This window comes from Haemaphysalis longicornis, unplaced genomic scaffold, assembly GCF_048455015.1.
Source record: "Haemaphysalis longicornis isolate Haplotype H1 unplaced genomic scaffold, Haemaphysalis longicornis Haplotype H1 scaffold_2, whole genome shotgun sequence".
In the NCBI taxonomy this organism is placed as follows: Eukaryota; Metazoa; Arthropoda; class Arachnida; order Ixodida; family Ixodidae; genus Haemaphysalis; species Haemaphysalis longicornis.
Window position 1 is genome coordinate 3,000,494 of NW_027526295.1, and position 17,910 is coordinate 3,018,403.

The 17,910-nt window shown below is 47.8% G+C and overlaps 1 protein-coding gene across 1 annotated transcript in view; it reads right to left on the bottom strand.

The window, feature by feature from the left end:
* Positions 1-17,910, bottom strand: part of LOC144168689 (uncharacterized) — a 77,850-nt gene that overhangs the window by 12,282 nt on the left and 47,658 nt on the right. The window contains exon 7 of the mRNA XM_077697622.1: positions 9,192-9,345. Within this exon, the coding sequence (XP_077553748.1) occupies positions 9,192-9,345 (154 nt within the window). The remainder of the gene's footprint in view (positions 1-9,191; positions 9,346-17,910) is intronic.

Sequence of the window (17,910 nt, forward strand, 5' to 3'; positions counted from 1 at the left end):
CATGGATTCGCTGCTCAGACAGGAATGAATCTCAGTTTTTGGGCTGCTTCTATTTATACCCAAAAGCAACAAAGGTCAAACGCCCCCAAGAGTAACACGCCACGAACATCACAGACACACCCAACGCTCTTTCCACAGTTCGTGAGTTATTCATAGCGTCGCGCAACGTGGCGTCCGTGAGAGGGGAGAGAGTGTCCTTGAGCGGTGCCGGGGTCGCGCTATCGAATGTTGATCGCGCCGATAGCGAAACGTCTGAGCCGGGTATGTCGAGGCGTGACTCACCGACGCGCTGGCACCTGAAGGGTGTGGCGAACGTCGTGGCTTCGCAAGGGGAAGCTGATGCGGGAAAACACGTGGCGTTGGCCGATTCGTAACAATGGGGATAATTGGTCGGACAATATTTAAAAAAAATTGACTGCAAGAACGCACACTGAAGACAAGCGGCATTACAATGTTACTCATTAAAAGGAAATTCTCTTAATTTTTGGAGAAATTTTTATTCCCGTCTGTGTTTAGAAATGTTCCATATAATAAAATAGCTCGCCTGACGCATGCTAAGAACCTTGATGAACATGTAGTCACAACCAGTGAAGGGTGTCAACCTCATCAGTAACTTGCGGCTCATGTCTTTGACTTCTACGCTAGTCAAGCAACTTGTGCGCATGGTTCAGGCAGGAATAATGTGTATTCTTGAGCATGCCGGCGCAGAGCCTGATACTACGGTGCCTCCAGACTTTGTTTTGTTGAGCTTTTGCGCCCCGGCCGTCTTCTGCTCCTCCGTGGCTTAACCAGATCCAATACCACATCCAATGCCTGCTCTTACGTGCCCTTAACTCCCCTTCGCTTTCAATCTCCCATTCCTACCCTCTTTGACACCACCACCTTTCCCACTTCCTCCCTCTATCCTAGCTCACCGCTTTCCCTGCAATCGTGTCTCCCTTTTCTTCATACCCATGCTCACCTCCTTTTCTTCCCTTCCCTCTTGTGGTCTGCTCCACCTGGTTTTGCCCGCTTTAATTGTACTTCCTACTTTCCTCTCCACATTTTCCACTTCCCCTTTGTCTGTCCTGCCTCTCCCCTGATCTCGAAATTTATTTTACCAAGGTCAACTCAGATTCCGCTCCCTTTTGGAATTTTCTTCCCTTTCTAGTTTTCTTTTTACCGATTCCCACTGGACTATCCCTCCACAACCTTTCCACCTTATATAAGTCTTCTTTTCACGTGGTTGTTCGCCGTGCCGCCTACAGCGGATTGGAACTTTCTTGCCGTCTCTGTTCGCCCTGACCTCCACTGGGGCAGGTGCAGTCCTCAATTCCGTTGGATGAGCCGCCTACACCTGCTTTTTCAGTAAAACACCTTATTGGGCGAGTTGGCGCATAATGGTCATAAAAACGTGCAGAGACATACGTTTGTATCCTAAGACGTATCCTTTGTATCCTTCAGCAATGGGATCTCGTTGTAGCAAGGGGAAAGATTGTGTTCTTGGGCATAGGATGAGGATTCCTTCTTAAGGGTTTTCGAATGCTGCAGTCATGGTCACAAGGAGCACGGTATGTGAGTTCGTGTGCCTCTTGCAAAGGCCGTCGGTCGCTTTCAGACCATTGGATCCGGCTGTCCGGGTGATATTGTTAACTTTCTACATTATAGATTGGAGTATCTTACCGAAGCGCTTGGTATTCTGGCTCTAGAAAACTGTATAATGCCCGTTGTGAGTCTTTATTGATGTTATGCATTAATTATTACTCCCGCTATTTGGACTGCCATGAGGATGGCTCCAACGTACACTTTTTTTGTTCCTGTATGTGGGTGGTCATGCACTCACAAAGGATGACAAAGTAATCAACTACGACAATTGGGGCCTAGTGATTTCGTACATCCCGGAGTCGAGGTATACTGTGGTCTCATGATGTCGAAACTTTCCCCGAATAAGCTTGAGTTTCCCATACCGCATGTTCTTACTCCATCCACATTTTCGGTAGAGGAGAGTTTTTATGCGGGGTCGGTGGATCGGTGCAATGTCTATCATGGCGTGCAGTGGTGCCTGTTTTTTCTTTTCTGTTTGGGGGTGCCTGTTTCTTTTCAAAGGGGATATGATGGCCCCTCCCGATTTTACTTTTACATCCGTTTCTTGGTGCGAGGAGAGTGCATTGTTTCACTGATTTTCTGGAATGTGTCAGGAAGAAACAAGTTCAGGACCTATGCATCGTCATTTTCACGAACATCCTATTTAGGACGACTGACGCGTGAAGACCTTTCCATTTGACCTTCAACCCCTGTTGTCCCGCCCTTCCCAAGTCCATTCTTTTCTTGGAGTGCTGTTATTTCATCCCTCCATCTATAGTAAATGGTAGTTCCCTTCTTCTAGACCCGTCTATGCATGTTCATTCTGTTACCCTGGTGGTCCACGCTTTCTTAGTTCGTATTGTGGTCTAAATTTCGAGGTTGTGAACTGCCTTATATGCTGTCCTAATGATGGCTCTTCTTTCACTTTCTTTGGTGCGGATACTTTTGTGGTACGGCAGGCTCTGCAACATTCCGGTGATGATCAGTGCTTGCGTGAGCATTATCGTCTCTTTTCTCTTTTTCTTGCTCTTTCTTGGTTGGACGTTTCGCTTATTGGTAATAATTGGTTAAAGATTTGCTGTTTTTGGCGATTGTGAGTCTAGAACCCCGCCGATTATTCTCAGGTGGCTGTTCTCGGGACGGATATTGTGATTGTTAACTTCGCCGCGGGCGCCATCAGCCGTTTACCAGAGAGATCTTTCATCGGAGACATAACTGTGCGAATATTGGAAAGTATTTTGAAAACTTGTGTGATTAGACGCTATGTAGTCGGCTTTATTTTAGCTATTTTCGGCTTATAATCTATGCCTTCTTTGAATATCTGGGATAACGACGTCAATTCTTTGTCGTCAGGTTTAGTTAGATCATCCACTGATGATGCCGGCATAAGTCCCGAAAAAAAAAACACAGCGCGGTGGCTCAGTAATTAGGGCGTTGAACTGTTGACCCCAAGCACGCTGGTTCGATTCCCGGGCGCGGCAACCGTTTTTCTGATGGAAGTACACAAAAAAAGACGCCAGTGTCTAAAGTGGTCAAACTTCTTCTGGTGACATCTACTACGATTGCCTCGCCGCCCATGAGTAGCTCCGAGGCATGAATTACCGGAAATTTGTATTTTTCAGGTTCTAGTTCAAAGCTGCTTTGCTGTGACGACCGACGCAAGGTGCGGGCACAGATGGAGACCGTGTCTCCCGAGCAAGCTACCACTGACTGGGCATAGAACAAACTTCACCGCGCAGGCGCGGCACCTGGTGAAAACGAGTGTCTTTTCTTTCGTATCCGGCGTTGTAGCATTGTCCTCCTTTCCAAACTTCTGTTGCCGTAGCGCCACATTACAGGTTCAGTAATGTGGCAGCTTACAGCGGGGAATGATGGCGCGGCATGGTCGATGAAGAAAAAACTTTCCAGATCCAGTCAAGTACATGCTTCTACGTACCATGAATACCATGCGAATTGACGGCTGATTACTGGGATCTACGAAACACGCTGTTATCGACCCGATAGAAATATGTTCGGGAAAAGGCCAAATACAGCACAGACGCTTCTTCGGTGTCATTGACATCGACCCTACAAGCTCCTCGAGCGCATTTGTGTGAACCGGCTAAGTCACTATCCTGAAGGTAAGAAGTTTCTTCCACCCTGTCAGACCAGCTTCTGTTGCAGTTTTTGCACCCAAGGTAGTCTTTCCCTCATGTGAAGTCGCCTCGGGACTCGACGAGGACGCTGTAGGACGGTTCCCGGTACTTTATTACAGTGGGCCTGCGATAAGGTTATGGTACGGCCACTGATGAGATCACCACTAATGTCCACGAGAAGCCTACAGAGGCAAGTCAGTGATTAATGTTCTCAAAGGCTTCTTTCAAGATGAAGTGTTGCAAATCAGATCTGGCCGACTTCAAAGGGGCCGCTTTATCGCCTGTACGTTTTACATCGCCGTGACCGTACTCCCGCGGAATGTACAGGATGTCGAAGACATACACTTCACTATGTATAACGATGGCGTTGCCTCTCAGCTGAGGCGAACGAGCATGCCACTACATTCACAGCATCGCAGGCTTTTGAGAAAGCTCTACATGCCCTTAACGAATCTTTCACCTCACAGGCATGCATATTTCAGTCGATAAAACACGATTCATCGTTATCGGTGAACATGTGCAGTCGCAAGACCGCGTATAGCTCGACGTTGGAAGAAGTATGATCTGACGATGCGACACCCGCTGGCTCAGTGTTCTTGGGATGTGTATTAGTGAATAGGTGGTGCAATGGACGACTTAAAAACCTCATTCATAAGTGGCGTAAGCGCATTGAAATGACTAGAAGTATTTCAAAAAAGTTTGTAGAAGGGGCCGAGAAAATAGCACACACCTTAGTGCAGACTATCGTGGTGTGTCGAGCCATCTATGGAGCAACTTGCTTTGATTTGACTAGCGCCAAACTTGAAAATCTTGAAAGTTGCTCTTCTAGTAGAAAATGGCTCGCTTCAGTACTCTTTCAGTTCACAATTCACTCATCCGGACATGCGAAGGAATGGACCAAAAACGACGTCTAATGCTTCGTAAGGGGCAACACTTTTTTTGCACTGATAATGACAGTGCGATGGTCTCTTAGTCGACGACCATCAGCGCACTTGTTCCACAATGGGGGAGCTTTGTGTAACAGGTGGCTAAACAAAGAAGACCAGCTCTAATAACCGGGGTCTGCAGCGCTTCACATTGATGGCTGCTTGAGGCGTTGGCGTTTCCAGTGGTTACTAATGCTGCCTGAAACCCATCCGCTACGCTACTGCCTTTCCAACTTGGAGCCGTGGGACAGACAACATCACAAGTCAAAGATACCAGCTCTAAGCAACACATTCTATCATTGAGGTTCAACTGCAGGCAGTTAACCACACCGTTAAACGGACACAGGACCCTCTGGAAGTAATTTTCTCCAGATATTAAGGCACGGCTATGCTGATAGGTAGCGAAAGCGTACACCGGGATCTTACCGGGCCACCTCCCTGCTGCAATACGGTGCATTTCATCAATATGTATTGCGCCGAACTTTGCAACCAGAGACAAGTTACTGTCTCTTTTCTCTGGGTTCTGTCCGCTTCAGGGAATCCCCACAACGAAGCCGCGAACAACTTCGCAAGCACAGTTTGTGCATCACATCGCGTCAAAAAATAAGTGTACGTACTCCACATTTCCCCGCAGCCCGGCCGATGAGTGGCGGTGATAAAACTTTGAACACAGCACGGCTGCGGAAACTTGTCCCAACCTGTACAACCTCTGGCAAAAGGTTATCAGAGAATTCCGCGGGCATTGAAGATGGTGGAGCGCATGGCCTCGCACTCACGCTGGACGTGCTTGCAACGAGAGCGCCCACACCGGATTAACAACCAGTGCCCTCAAAGACGCCATCTATAGCCCGCATAATGCGACACCTCAGGGATAGCCACGGTCTCAATGGCACCCTGAGGAAACATCACTCTGCTCCCATACCATCCCGAATTCTTTCATTCCCCGCCTTCCTCCACCTCCACCTTCCACTTAATTCCCTTCCGTGTTGTACTCTCCCCCTTCCCGCATTTAATCATTACCATCCTATCCAATCCCACGCTCTTCCGCTACATTTTCCTCCACTACATCCTGTTCCCCTTTCGTCTCTTTACACCACGTCTCCACTCCTTCCCCCCTTAACCAGAGTCCTCTTTCCCCTCTTTCTCTTTTGCTCAATATCATTCTCATCCCCTCCTTAACAGCGAAGCCGTTTAGTAAATTGTAGTTTTCGTGTCCGCAGTAAAAATACTAAGAAATTGTCGAGCGCGCGAATTGTCGAGCACGAGCCTCGCGGAGACCGCACTGCGCATGTCTGCGTGCCCCGCGACGACCGACCAACGTCCCATGCGCACGTTTGTGAAGCCGAGGACGACCACTTACGGAGTTAGGCCAAGATTGCGGCAACCGCCCGGCAGTTACAAAGTCAAGACAATACCCAGGGCTCGCTGTGCATGCTCGCGGCGACCACCCAGCGGCCCCGGTTCACGTTTATGAAGCCGCACACCCCCTGAGTGTGATTGTCCAAGATTACGACGACCAGAGGGCAGTTGAAAAAATCAAGAAAATGCCAAGCACTCATTTGTGCGTGCTTAGCAACAACCGACCAGCGTCCCCTGCGCACGTCTGTGGGGCCAAGCACGCCCGATTACGGAGACTTGGCATGGTTTCAGCGACCGCTCGGCCGCTGAAAAACTTAGAAAATGCCGGGCGCTCGCGTGTGCGTGCCTCGCGGTGACCGTGCAGCGTTCCCTACGCATGTTTGTCAAGCCAAGTGTACTCACTCAAGGAAATTGGCCAAGATTGGCAAAGAAAAAAAAAACTCGAGCGTTCGCCGTAATCGTGGCAACACTTTCTCTGGAGAAGAAGTACACGTCATAGCGTACGCCTCTTCAAGGTGATGTCCAATGATTATCGCTTCGAAAAAAATGAACAAAGCTCACACTTATAGCAACTATCATGGAGTTCAGCTCGTAGCGGCCGCGAACAAGAAGCAAATCGGCTTCAATCGGGGAAATAAACCGTTGTGATGGCCGTGCAGGTTTCTTAGAACTTCGCTACCATCGAGTCTTACGCGTAAGTGCAAGGTTACTTCATTTTTGTCGTCTTTTTTATTTTCACGCAGCCGTCTCTCGCAATTCTTCCCCACTCTAACTGCGCAGAACGACCTCCGCCGCTTGATCATTATTCTCCAAGTCGTGGCGAGTCCCACCCCCACGCTGCGCGCGTTCTTCCCATCTGTCTTCCTTCCCTGTATTCCGCTCACTTCCCCTCGCCGCTTTTCCCTTCTACACTCTTCCTCTCGCCAGTCTTGCCCAAGGGTTCCCGCTACGCCCGTAACCCACTGGTAAGCAGGCTCACCCTAAAATTTATGGCTCATTTGAGGCAGACAGGCGGACCAAACGTATCGCGTTTACCTAACCAATTGAAGGTTATTCTCTTCGGAAAATGACGTCCTTGGAAAACGACGTAACAGGAGTTCGTTTAGTTGACCCTTCCGTAGCGCTGGCGTCCGGGTGGGGAGTGGTTCATCCGAGCTACGGATAAACAAGGTGATAAAAAGCCCGTGTTTCGGTGACCCGGGAAAGACGGTCGTCCTTAAACTATTGCCTTAAAAAAACTCATGCCGATCATATCACCAAGTTACAATTGACTAAACTGTAAAATTATGAAAGTTGGAGAGATGGCGGCAGCTCCAGCACCTGACTTCATACCTGATGTATTTATTCTACGACGCTGTAAAAATCCACAGTATAGCAAAAGGGTATTGCGGCCTTATACTCCTGAAACGTATTGCGGTGTAAATTGGAAGTAAAGTTATTTTGCCGTGATGAGCTGGATTACAAACAGTTGCAGCACAAGACACACCGGTAGGTAACATGATTTAGGGAAGAACGCTACGAGCATCGCTAATGCTGCGATATCTCTAAAGAGGACTCTCAAGAACGCGAGAGAAAATGAAATTTGAATACAAATTACCAAGTCGCACCCGAATCTTTCGCAAAGCAGCACAGGGGAGCTTGTCGTACGGTTACACCTAGTTTCATCACCCGAAGCACGTTAGACACCAATGGGTACCATTATAACATGCTACCGCCTTTGAGATTACCTATTTATTGATCTCAGATTCTGCTTGACCGCCTTTGTTGGGGTTGATTCAATGCGCGCCTTTATGGCTGCTCCGGATGGCTTCTGGCTTCTGTTTCGGCTCCAGTTATGTAACTGCTCAGTTCTCCTCCAGTTATGTAACTGCAAGTACAAGAGCTGGCATGCCGGCCAGCTCTGATTTATTTGACCATTTGAAGCTGGTCAACAGGGCCCGCCAGGTCACCATATCCCAAAGATTCCTTGAGAACAGAGCCGTCCCCAGGCTAGAGCACAGGTAAAAAGACGATTTTTAAGTATTTCCTGGTTCTAATAAATACTCGTGGAGGAGGGCTTTGGATAGATCACAACCATCACGAATTTCTTCAAGAATAATTGCCTCGTGTATGTTTCTCCTAATTCATGAAGATTTCACTTGAGCTCAACAACAACAAAAACACGTTACACGCTGCAAGAACGTGGGCAAACTCAAAAGAGTTTGAATATCTACTCAAAATCGACATAGACTACGATTTCCATTGCCAATCACATAGCACACTGGCCTCAATATTTTAGGACATTTGGGTCATTTATTTCTTAGTGCATTTGTCAGAACAATCAACAGGATTATATTGTGCAACTCCGCACTCTTATGAACCCTTCAGGAACAAGCTTACTTTTGGATTATCTTCAGCATAGCGTCCACGTAGCGCGCACAGTTCTGGCGACCCCTTCGGCGCTGGCGCTTACATCGAATACAGTAAAACCTCGGTATAACGAAATGGATAAAACGAACTAATGAATATAACGAGTTAATCGTAATTCACCTTCCAGTTCCCGTAGATGCCCATGTATTTAAGACCTCGGTTTAACGAAGCTAAAATTTCCTCCCAGTGGGTAGAACGACCGTTTCTTCCCACAACGAGCATTGACGGACCACTTCTTTTGGTACCCGTCAGGTCACTGTCGTATAGCGCGCTGGCTAGGAGCCGCAAGCCCCAGGAGGTAATATGGCTGCAAAAGGCTAGCAACACGGGTGAGGGTGTCCCTCAGGGCCCGGGGTAGGGTGCCTGTATGTTTCTTCAAGCACTCTACCGGGATGAGGCAGACCTTCTTTGCCACTTTGGCGCTCACGATACGGGCGAGGGCGGACGCGAAATCGCGGCTGCAGCTGAAAAAGCCATCACTCGCCTGAGGAACACGCGGCTAAAACCTTTCAAGGACTTTTTCTCTGTGAAGTTAGCCGCCAGCTCGTGGGTTTTCGAATGAGCATGGGTGAGCCGTTTGGCGTGAATATTGCTACAATTCCTTGCTGCTTTTTCTCGCGTGTTTTTCTTTCTTTCGCAGGCTGCTGAGTTCGGGTGATGAGGACCGCCTACCGCGCACCCAAATTGTCGGTGGAAATTGGCTTTGGCTATAACGAAGTAATAGTTTTAGCCAAATTATCCCGATTCTTTATAACGAGGTTTCACTTTGTTCTTATAGGCCTCGTCCCGCATGGCGTACCTGCATACGGCTGCCATGAAGCGATCGTCTGGTGTTAGTCCCTTCTTTGTCACGGCATCCGCCCTGCGTCGAATGTCGTTGATCTGCTTTTCGAGGCACCGCTTCAGCTGCCTGTAGGAGCAAGGCACGGGGCTGCTATCACGTTGCGCTTCACCTGAAAAGCATTGGGCACGTTGCACACAATCGGAACTCATCTCGCGTCATAGTAGCCAAAAGGAGCAAGAGGCTCAGTACTCGCCTGTTTTATCAGGACACCGCATGGACGCAGATACATTGACGGGATAAGACAAAGTGCGCGCGAACGCCATGCCAGCTTAGTTTGAGACAGAGTGTAGATCATTATCACGTTCCCATTCGCTGAATGGGGCATATCAGCAAATCTTTTCACCCTCGATACGCAGACACAGCGCGAACGAGCAACAGAGAACGGCAGACCACGCGGGAGGATGTGGTCAGACGTCGTGGCTATAGGGGCTGCAGTGGCGTTCGTTTCGCGCTCTTGGCGGCCATGTTGCTCGATGGAACACCAGGCAGAGGTGACGGAGGCGGCGCTCAAACATGTTTTTGCGGGTCTCGCCGCGTTTTGCACTTATGCATAATGGGAAATGAAGTGTGTAGCTGCTGCAAAGACTCACGACGCCTCCATGTTGCCTCTGTCTGGTGACGCTGTCGGTCCGCTGATGCCATGGCAGCCATTTTGGCGCATGCCACACCACCTGGTGTTGCATTGAACAGGTGTTCTGGCCGGCGCCTCTGCAGTGTTTCTGACTCGAGATACAACAGTAGCACGCTCATGAAGGGTGGGATAACGTGGAATCAGGTAATATTACCACCTAGCTTTCATAGTACTGTTATTTCTGGATGTAACGAACCTCTCTAACAAATTCCTGGATTTAACGAACTTCTTCAATTCCCCACGGTCACCCCCTCAGAAGTCCATGTGCTTGCGACCTCTGCGTACCGAAGGCATTGCGGCGGCTAACCTTGTTATATCGAACTCGCTGAGCTGATGAGTCATTGTTTTTTGCAGTGTTACCGAAAATCTGCCGGTGAAATGGGCTAATGTATGTAATACTAGCACTACTATCAGGAGCCGGCAGCTACGCAAACATCCAAAATCGTCAAAAACAAAACTAGTCTTGATGATCATGATGAATGAAGCGGCTAGCGCAATACGATGGATAAAGTATCACCAACTTTAGCCATTACTTGTGTAGCATGACACCACGCGGTAGAGCAACTATGCTTCAGTTTTTTTTCTCCCGTACCCCTAACTACCGCGCGTCTCTATGTGTGACTACGGTGTCGGTGCGACAAGTAGGTTTTGTGGTGCTAGGCCTGCCCGCATGCGTGTAAGTGCGCGTCTTATTTTCAGTGCTAATTTTGGTGCCGGTTCGCTAGTAATGAGTTGTGCTGCCATCAAATGAAAAGTTTTCTTTTTTCAAGACAATCTGGCATTTTTAATTGTCGTCACCACCCGGTACAGCAACCTCAACAATTTTGAGAGAGAAAAAGAGCATCAAGTTCGGTTCAAGCGTCAAGCGTTAGTTTTTTTTCCTGAAACGTGTTAGGAACAAAAAATAGTCAAAAGGCAAAAGTAATACTTAAGTTACATTTGTAAATACTGGGCTAAGTGGCCGCGCCGTGTAGTACCTAAGCTCATGCGAAGGCAGCAGGCGCGAATCATGCTCTTTTTCACTGTGAAGTAAATCCTTCAAGGGCTTTCCAGTGGTGTATAGCATTCTGGTTTTGTTTCTGCTTCATTCACGCGATTCTTAAAGGAGCCATGAAGACAAAACACAAGTTTTCTTCATTCGAAAAAAGGCCTCGTTAGAATCATACGGACACCAGTTTTAACGTAAACTTCGCTCAAATAAGCTATACAATAAGTAAAAAAGGGAATGACCATGCGACCCACTCGCTAATTTCCCGCAACAGAACCTATGATGTCATAAACGCCTGCTCTGCGGTAGGCGGAGGTCGACAAAAGCAAACGCAAATTAGTTTGAGCTTAGAAGCTTGCAGAACGAGATGTTTGTGCTTAAATTTAGAGCACATTCTTTTGAAAGCTATAAGAATGATGGGACAAACAGTGTAAGTTACAAAAGCACAGTAAACACAGATATACTGATGCGTACTGCTAATGGTACTACGCTCAATACGCTTTGTTTAGCTGCACAGCACTGCGGGGCTTTGGGGTTGTCTGAGACGACACTGGCCGATTGACGGAAACAACGGTGTCTTACATGACCATATTTGTTGAGCTAGCACTGTTTCACGATACGATTATTTTCTCCCAGAAAAAAAACAAGCCAGGTTTAAATACGGCTTGCCACGGTAGGGTGGCGCCATCTTGGTTTAGTAACGTAAACAAACGCGCGACCGCCGCCGTAGGGTACGTCGATGCCAGCAGCGCCGTACAGGGCGGAGGCAAACTTTGAATTGTTCCGTGCGCCGCAGTTGGGTCAACATGCTGAACGCGTTGTTCTTTTCGTTTCCCACGAGACCCAGCAACGCGAAACAGATAACATTAGGGAGTTTTAGCTGACCGTTTTTCACGCTCCGCTCCGCTCTGATAGCAAGCACGAGCACTACTGTGCATGCTTGGTGCGCTCGGCAGCGAACGACATTAGCGAGTTTTAGCTGACCGTTTTTCACGGTCCGCTCCGCTTCGATAGCGAGCGGGAGCGCCATTGCGCATGCGTGACGCGCTTGGCCGCGAACGGCATTGGCTCCGGTCGCGCTGACCGTGCCGCCGATACCGGAGCGGACCGCTGAAAACGGTTAGCTAAAACTCTCTATTGGCTCCGGTTGCGCTGAGCGGGACGCCGCTACCGGAGCGGACCGTCAAAAAAAACTAGCCCCATCTTCCCGAAGGGAACGCTGAGTAGATGCGGAGAATCTCGGGGTTCCGTTGTGTTTCCGTTGTGTTCGTAGTCGAATTTGGTTGTGGGGTGGTGCTGACGCTTGCTTGCGCCAACCCACTAACTGACGGGACTGTTGCTTCCATCACACTTCATGGGAAGAACGGAGTGAAGTGGAGCCAACCGCAGCAAGCGCTGAACTGAACGCACGCAGCGCGCTACCCGATTTACATTCAAGGTTGAAGGAGAGGAGACGACAGGAGGAGAGATGCGCAAGCACCTAGCATGCGCCGCGAAAGCAGAAGCGAGAACGCAGGAGAAGCGAAAGCGAAGTGCACAGAGCTGGTACGAGAGAAGTGGCGGGAGTATCGCGCAGCTGTGGGAGAGAGGGAAGGAGGAAAGTTCCGCATGCGCACTGTGAGTGCGGACGCCGACGCGGGACATGCCCAGACTATAAGATGCTCCGCATCTAAAACGGTCAGCTAAAACTATCTATTACTAAAACTCGCGTTGCGGCGATAATTTTAGCGCGGTTTTGATACAATGACTTGCTTCAGCGGCGAGCGAGTGACTCAAAATGGTGGCGCCAGCCTATACGTGTCTCCACCCTGTACGGCGGACGCGTGAATAAACGCACCCTAGCCGGCACAGCAGTCAGTTCCTGTAATATCTTCGCAGACCACGGGGTGCACAGGGAGTGCATACTTACTTAGTAATACAGGTTCTGTTTTTCTTTTATATCCAGCAAAGGAAAGCCCCCCGATTGAGTCGGTGGGCTCGTCGCAGAAAGCAGTGATTTTAGCGCTAATTTTGGAAGTGTGGTTTTACTATGAGAATATAGAAATCACACCCGGATTTGCAAAAAACGGTTTAATTACGAGGTAGTTTTCGTGTTTCATACCTTGCAGAATTTTAATAAATACCAAAGAAATCTTCCATCAATACGCGGATTTTTTAAAATCCGTTGGAATTGTCCGGCACTGGGATACCAAACACGGTCCTTCTGTATGCGAGGCGGATGCTCTACCTCCACGCCACCGCTGCACAGCTGGAATCTGAACCTGGCAATGTTTAGCACGAGAACCTTATCTAGTCAAGCGAGTCCAGAGGTATTGTTCGAGGAATTAAAGGGCATTAAATCGGATGTCACACGGCTTGGTGAAGTTAGGAGGACAAGTGAAACCTTTACGGTGCTGAAAAATGGACACGCGCTATGTTACCGTGGTCTAGTAGACAGAAGAAAACTGGGAGTGGGATTTCTAGTCAATAAAACCATAGCTGGCAACATAGGATAATACTATAGCACTAACAAAAGGGCAGCAGGTCTTGTAATTAGGCTCAATAAAAGGTACAAGCTCAAGGTGGTACAGAGCTATGCCCCAACATCTAGCACGACGACAAGGTAGTGGAAGGCTTCTATAAATATGTGGAATCGGCAATGGCTAAAGTAAAAACACAGTATACCGTAGTTATGCGGCACTTCAATGCTAAAGTAGACAAGAATCAGGCTGGAGACAAGGCAGTTGGGAACTATGGTCGGGGCTCTAGAAATAGCAGGGGGCCTACTAGTTGAGTTTGCAGCACGGAATAACCTACGCATAATGAATACCTGCTTCTGTAAACGTAGAGGCGGACGTGGACGTGGAGGAGCCCGAATGGGGACCATAAAAGTGATATAGACTTCATATGATGCGATAACCCTGGCGTCGTGAAGGATGTGGAAGTGCTCGGAAGAGTAAGCTGTAGTGACCACCGTATGGTGAGATCTCGATTTAGGCTAGATTTGAGGAGGAATCGCAACAAGCTAGTACGAAAGAAGCCGATTAATGAGCTAACAGTAATTCGTAAAGTAAAACTCAGGATCGCTCTGCAGAACCGATATTCAGCTCTTACCGAGGAAGCCCAGCTTAGGACACAGGAAGCCAGCGACAACCTCACACGCATTATCACGCAGTGTGCAGTAGAAGACGGGGGCACGATGGCTAGACAGGATACTGGTAAACTTTCCCAGGAGGCGAAAGATCTAATTAAGGAACGGCAAACCATGACAATCTCCACACCAGCTGACAGAATACAACTAGCGGAGCTTTCTAAGTTAATAAGTGTAAGACAGCTGACATACGGAAGTAAAATATGGAGAGGATCGAATACGCTGTAAAGAACGGAGGTAGCCTGAAAGCAGTGAAAAGGCGTCTTGGCGCGAGGAAAATCAGATGTATGCACTTAAAGATAAGCAAGCCAATGTCATCCCATATAGCGATAAAATAGTCACAGTGGCCGATGAGGTTTATAGGGATCCGTACAGTAGTAGGGACATCCAGGATAATGCCGAACAAGAAAGTAGTTCAGAGGAGATAGACATCCCACCAGTAACGACCGAAGAAGTAAGGAAGGCTTTGAAAGAAATGAAAGGGGGCAAAGCACCTGGTGAGGATCATATAACAGCAGATCTTTTGAAGTATGGCGGAGAAATTGTACTTGAAAAACTGGCAAACCTGTATACACAGTGCCTAATGACCGCAAGTGTACGGGAATCTTGGAAGAACGCGAACATCATCCTAATCCATAAGAAAGGTGACATGAAAGACCTGAAAAATCACAGGCCGATCAGCTTACTGTCAGTCGTTTACAAGGTACTTACCAAGGTAATCGCTAACAGAATTTCTGCAACCTTAGATTTCAGTCAGGGTTGCGTAAGATTATTCAACAATGGACCACAGTCACACGATTAATCAGGTCATAGAGAAGTGCGCTGAGTATACTGAACCCCTATATATAGCCTTCATAGATTATGAGAAAGCATTTGACTCGGTCGGAACCCTAGCAGTCATTCAGGCATTACGGATCCAGGGGGTAGATGAGCATTATGTAAGAATGCTAGACGATATCTACAATGGGTCCACAGCTACCATCATCCTCCATAAAGAGAGCAGTAAAATACCTATAAGGAAGGGCGTCAGACAAGGAGACACAAACTCTCCAATATTATTCACACCATGTTTACAAGAAGTATTCAGAACGTTGGATTGGGAACAGGTGGGAGTAAGGGTTAATGGAGAATACCTCAGTAACCTGAGATTTGCTGATGACGTTGCCTTGCTAAGTAACTCAGGGGACGAATTCCAATGTATGCTTTCCACACTGGACGAGCAGAGTATAACCATGGGCCTGATAATTAATATGCAGAAAACCAAAGTAATCACCAATAACCTCGGGACAGCCCAGCAGTTTAGGATAGGGGGCGAGGTAGTGGAGGTGGTAAGCGAATATATCTACTTAGGCCAAGTTGTGACCGCAGATCCTAATCATGAGGCAGAGATAGTTGGAAGGATAAGAATGGGGTGGAGTGCATACGGCATACATTCTCAGTAAATGAATGGCAGCCTACCATTGTCCCTGAAGAAGAAAGTGTATGACAGCTGCATCTTACCGGTCCTCACCTACGGGGCTTAAACTTGGAGGCTGACTAAGAGGGTTCAACGTAAATTTAGAATGAGTTAGCGGGCAATGCAGCGGAAATTGAAAGGTGTAAAATTAAAGGACAAGAATACAGCGGAGTGGGTCAGGGAACAAACGCGTGTTAAGGATATATTAGTAGAAATTTTGAAGAAGAAATGGATGTGGGCAGGGCATGTATTCCGAAGGCAAGATACCCGTTGGTCATTAATGGTAAGAGAGTGGATCACGACAGAAGGCAAGCTTTGCACGGGGCGGCAGAAAGTTAAATGGGCAGATGAGATCAAGAAGTTGGCGGGGATAAATTGGTCGCAGTTGGCACAGGACCGGGGTAATTGGAGAATAATGGAAGAGGCGTTTTCCCTTCAGTGGGCGTGGATAGGCTGGTGATGAAATCTTCCCCGCCACCTCAACACCCTACAAAAAGGGTGTTCAATATTTCAACACCATTTACCTCAGAAGGGCGTTAAGTTACAAATTAGGGTGTTCGAAACTACGAAAAAGTGTACAGAAAAAGGGTGGAAGAAAAAGGGTGTAAGAAAATACCGCCAACTAAGAAAAAGGGTGAAGAGACCTCCAACTTTGAGGCCATTTTGTACCTGTTTGCAGGGGTCGATTGAACATTATCTACAAGCGATGGTGTTTTCTACCTCACGATGTGTAAAGCAGTATGAATTGGCATAATTTATTACCAGTGAAGGTCTTTGATCTTGAGCTAGTGTCGGTGGCGTTAGCAAAAAAAAAAAAAAGAACTGCGGCACCTGTAAAGGGTGCACCACCGCAGTTAGGGTATTATAACAGTGAAGTCAGCTTTCGAGCTTATTAGAGTTTGAGCACAAGGGGCGTATGCGTATGCGCACATCTTAATATACCACTTCAAAGGTACTAGAAGAGTCCGTCAATGCTTGGACTCTGGTACTAGTCTTCTTTGGATTCTAAAAGGCAAAAACTTGGCCCAGCTTGCAACAGTGGTCCAAGGCTGGAGAAACATCATAGCTGGGGGCGACCTAGCTTGTTTGACCCTTGGATCCCCTGGCAGTGGGGGGGTGACACACACACTGAAACAGCCTTGTAAAATCCTATTAATCTTGGCCTCACCCATAAGCGGTCATCCTAGCTTAGCAAGAACATTGCAAAGGTTAACAAATATAACAAAACTTAGCAACACCGGAAGAAACTAGGTCGAACCTTTCTTTTTTGCAACTGAACACCTATTACACACCGTTTCAACAACCTACAGAAAGCCAAGGCTGTTGCAGTCGGTAAACACCCTTTTCGCCTCACGACTGTAGTCTTTTTAATTTTGCAGGTTCAAATTGGTGTTTCACGTGCCAAAGCTAAACTTGGGCCATGAGGCGCACATGGAAGCGAGCGATTATTGCATACGAGCAATTATTTTTTGTGTTTGAAAGTTTCTTGCGAGTAGAGGAGTATATGAGGGGATGTCTTCTTCTTTACAGTGCTATGATGCATCCAAACATGGCCTTATTCAATGAACAGCTGAACACCTTTTCCACACCCTTGCAACACCCTAAGAAAAACCAAGGGTGTTGAAGTTGATAAACACCTTTTTTTTTACACAAAAAGAGTGTAGAGCTAGGGAAATGGTATTGAGATTCAAAAAAGGGTGTAGGCCTCCCAACCCCTTATTCTACTTAAGCTTCACCCGTTTTGCTAAAAGGGTGTAGAAAAGGTTTAGTGTATGCCACAAGAGAACACATACAAAATGACAGTATGTGGTGAACGTACGCGAACTTCCTGAATCAGACCGTCACCTGCAGATTATGCGATCAGGGTGAACAGGAGCCAGTTCAACTCTATGTGGGCATGACTACATGGTGCACGTCAAGTTCATAAAACTTCTGCTGTCCTTTCTTGTAGCACGACTCAAACCGCCGCGGAACGTCGATGACCACAACAGCCCTAACCGACCTTCATCCTCATCTGAAGCTCATCCCGGGAAACTGGCTGTGCCAGGAGTGTGACCGACGCTGTTAGAAAACGCTAAAAACAGAGGCTTGTGCATCTCCCGCCAAAGAATGCCACCAAACGCACACAGCAACAGCAAGGCCGGAAGTTGAGGAGGGCTGCATAGATATCGGGAGAGCTCGATCACCAGAAGTCGGCAGACCGACCGAAGGCCGTGGGCTAAAAGGAGGCTTCGTTGCATTCAAGAAGAGGAAGATCTCGAGTACGCAGACATAGGGCTTGCCCAACAATCCAGCTCTTCGGCTCAAATTAACACTGATGCTAAAGGGGTCGACTATGTTTCACCGATGTAAAATCTCAAGAAAAAGTGCGATTGCGAACACGAGAGAGGAAAAAATATCAATTTCTGGCACTGTGTCGCGAAATTCATGTCCCTCTTTGACGGGTTTTCTTGCCGCTCGCCATTTTCG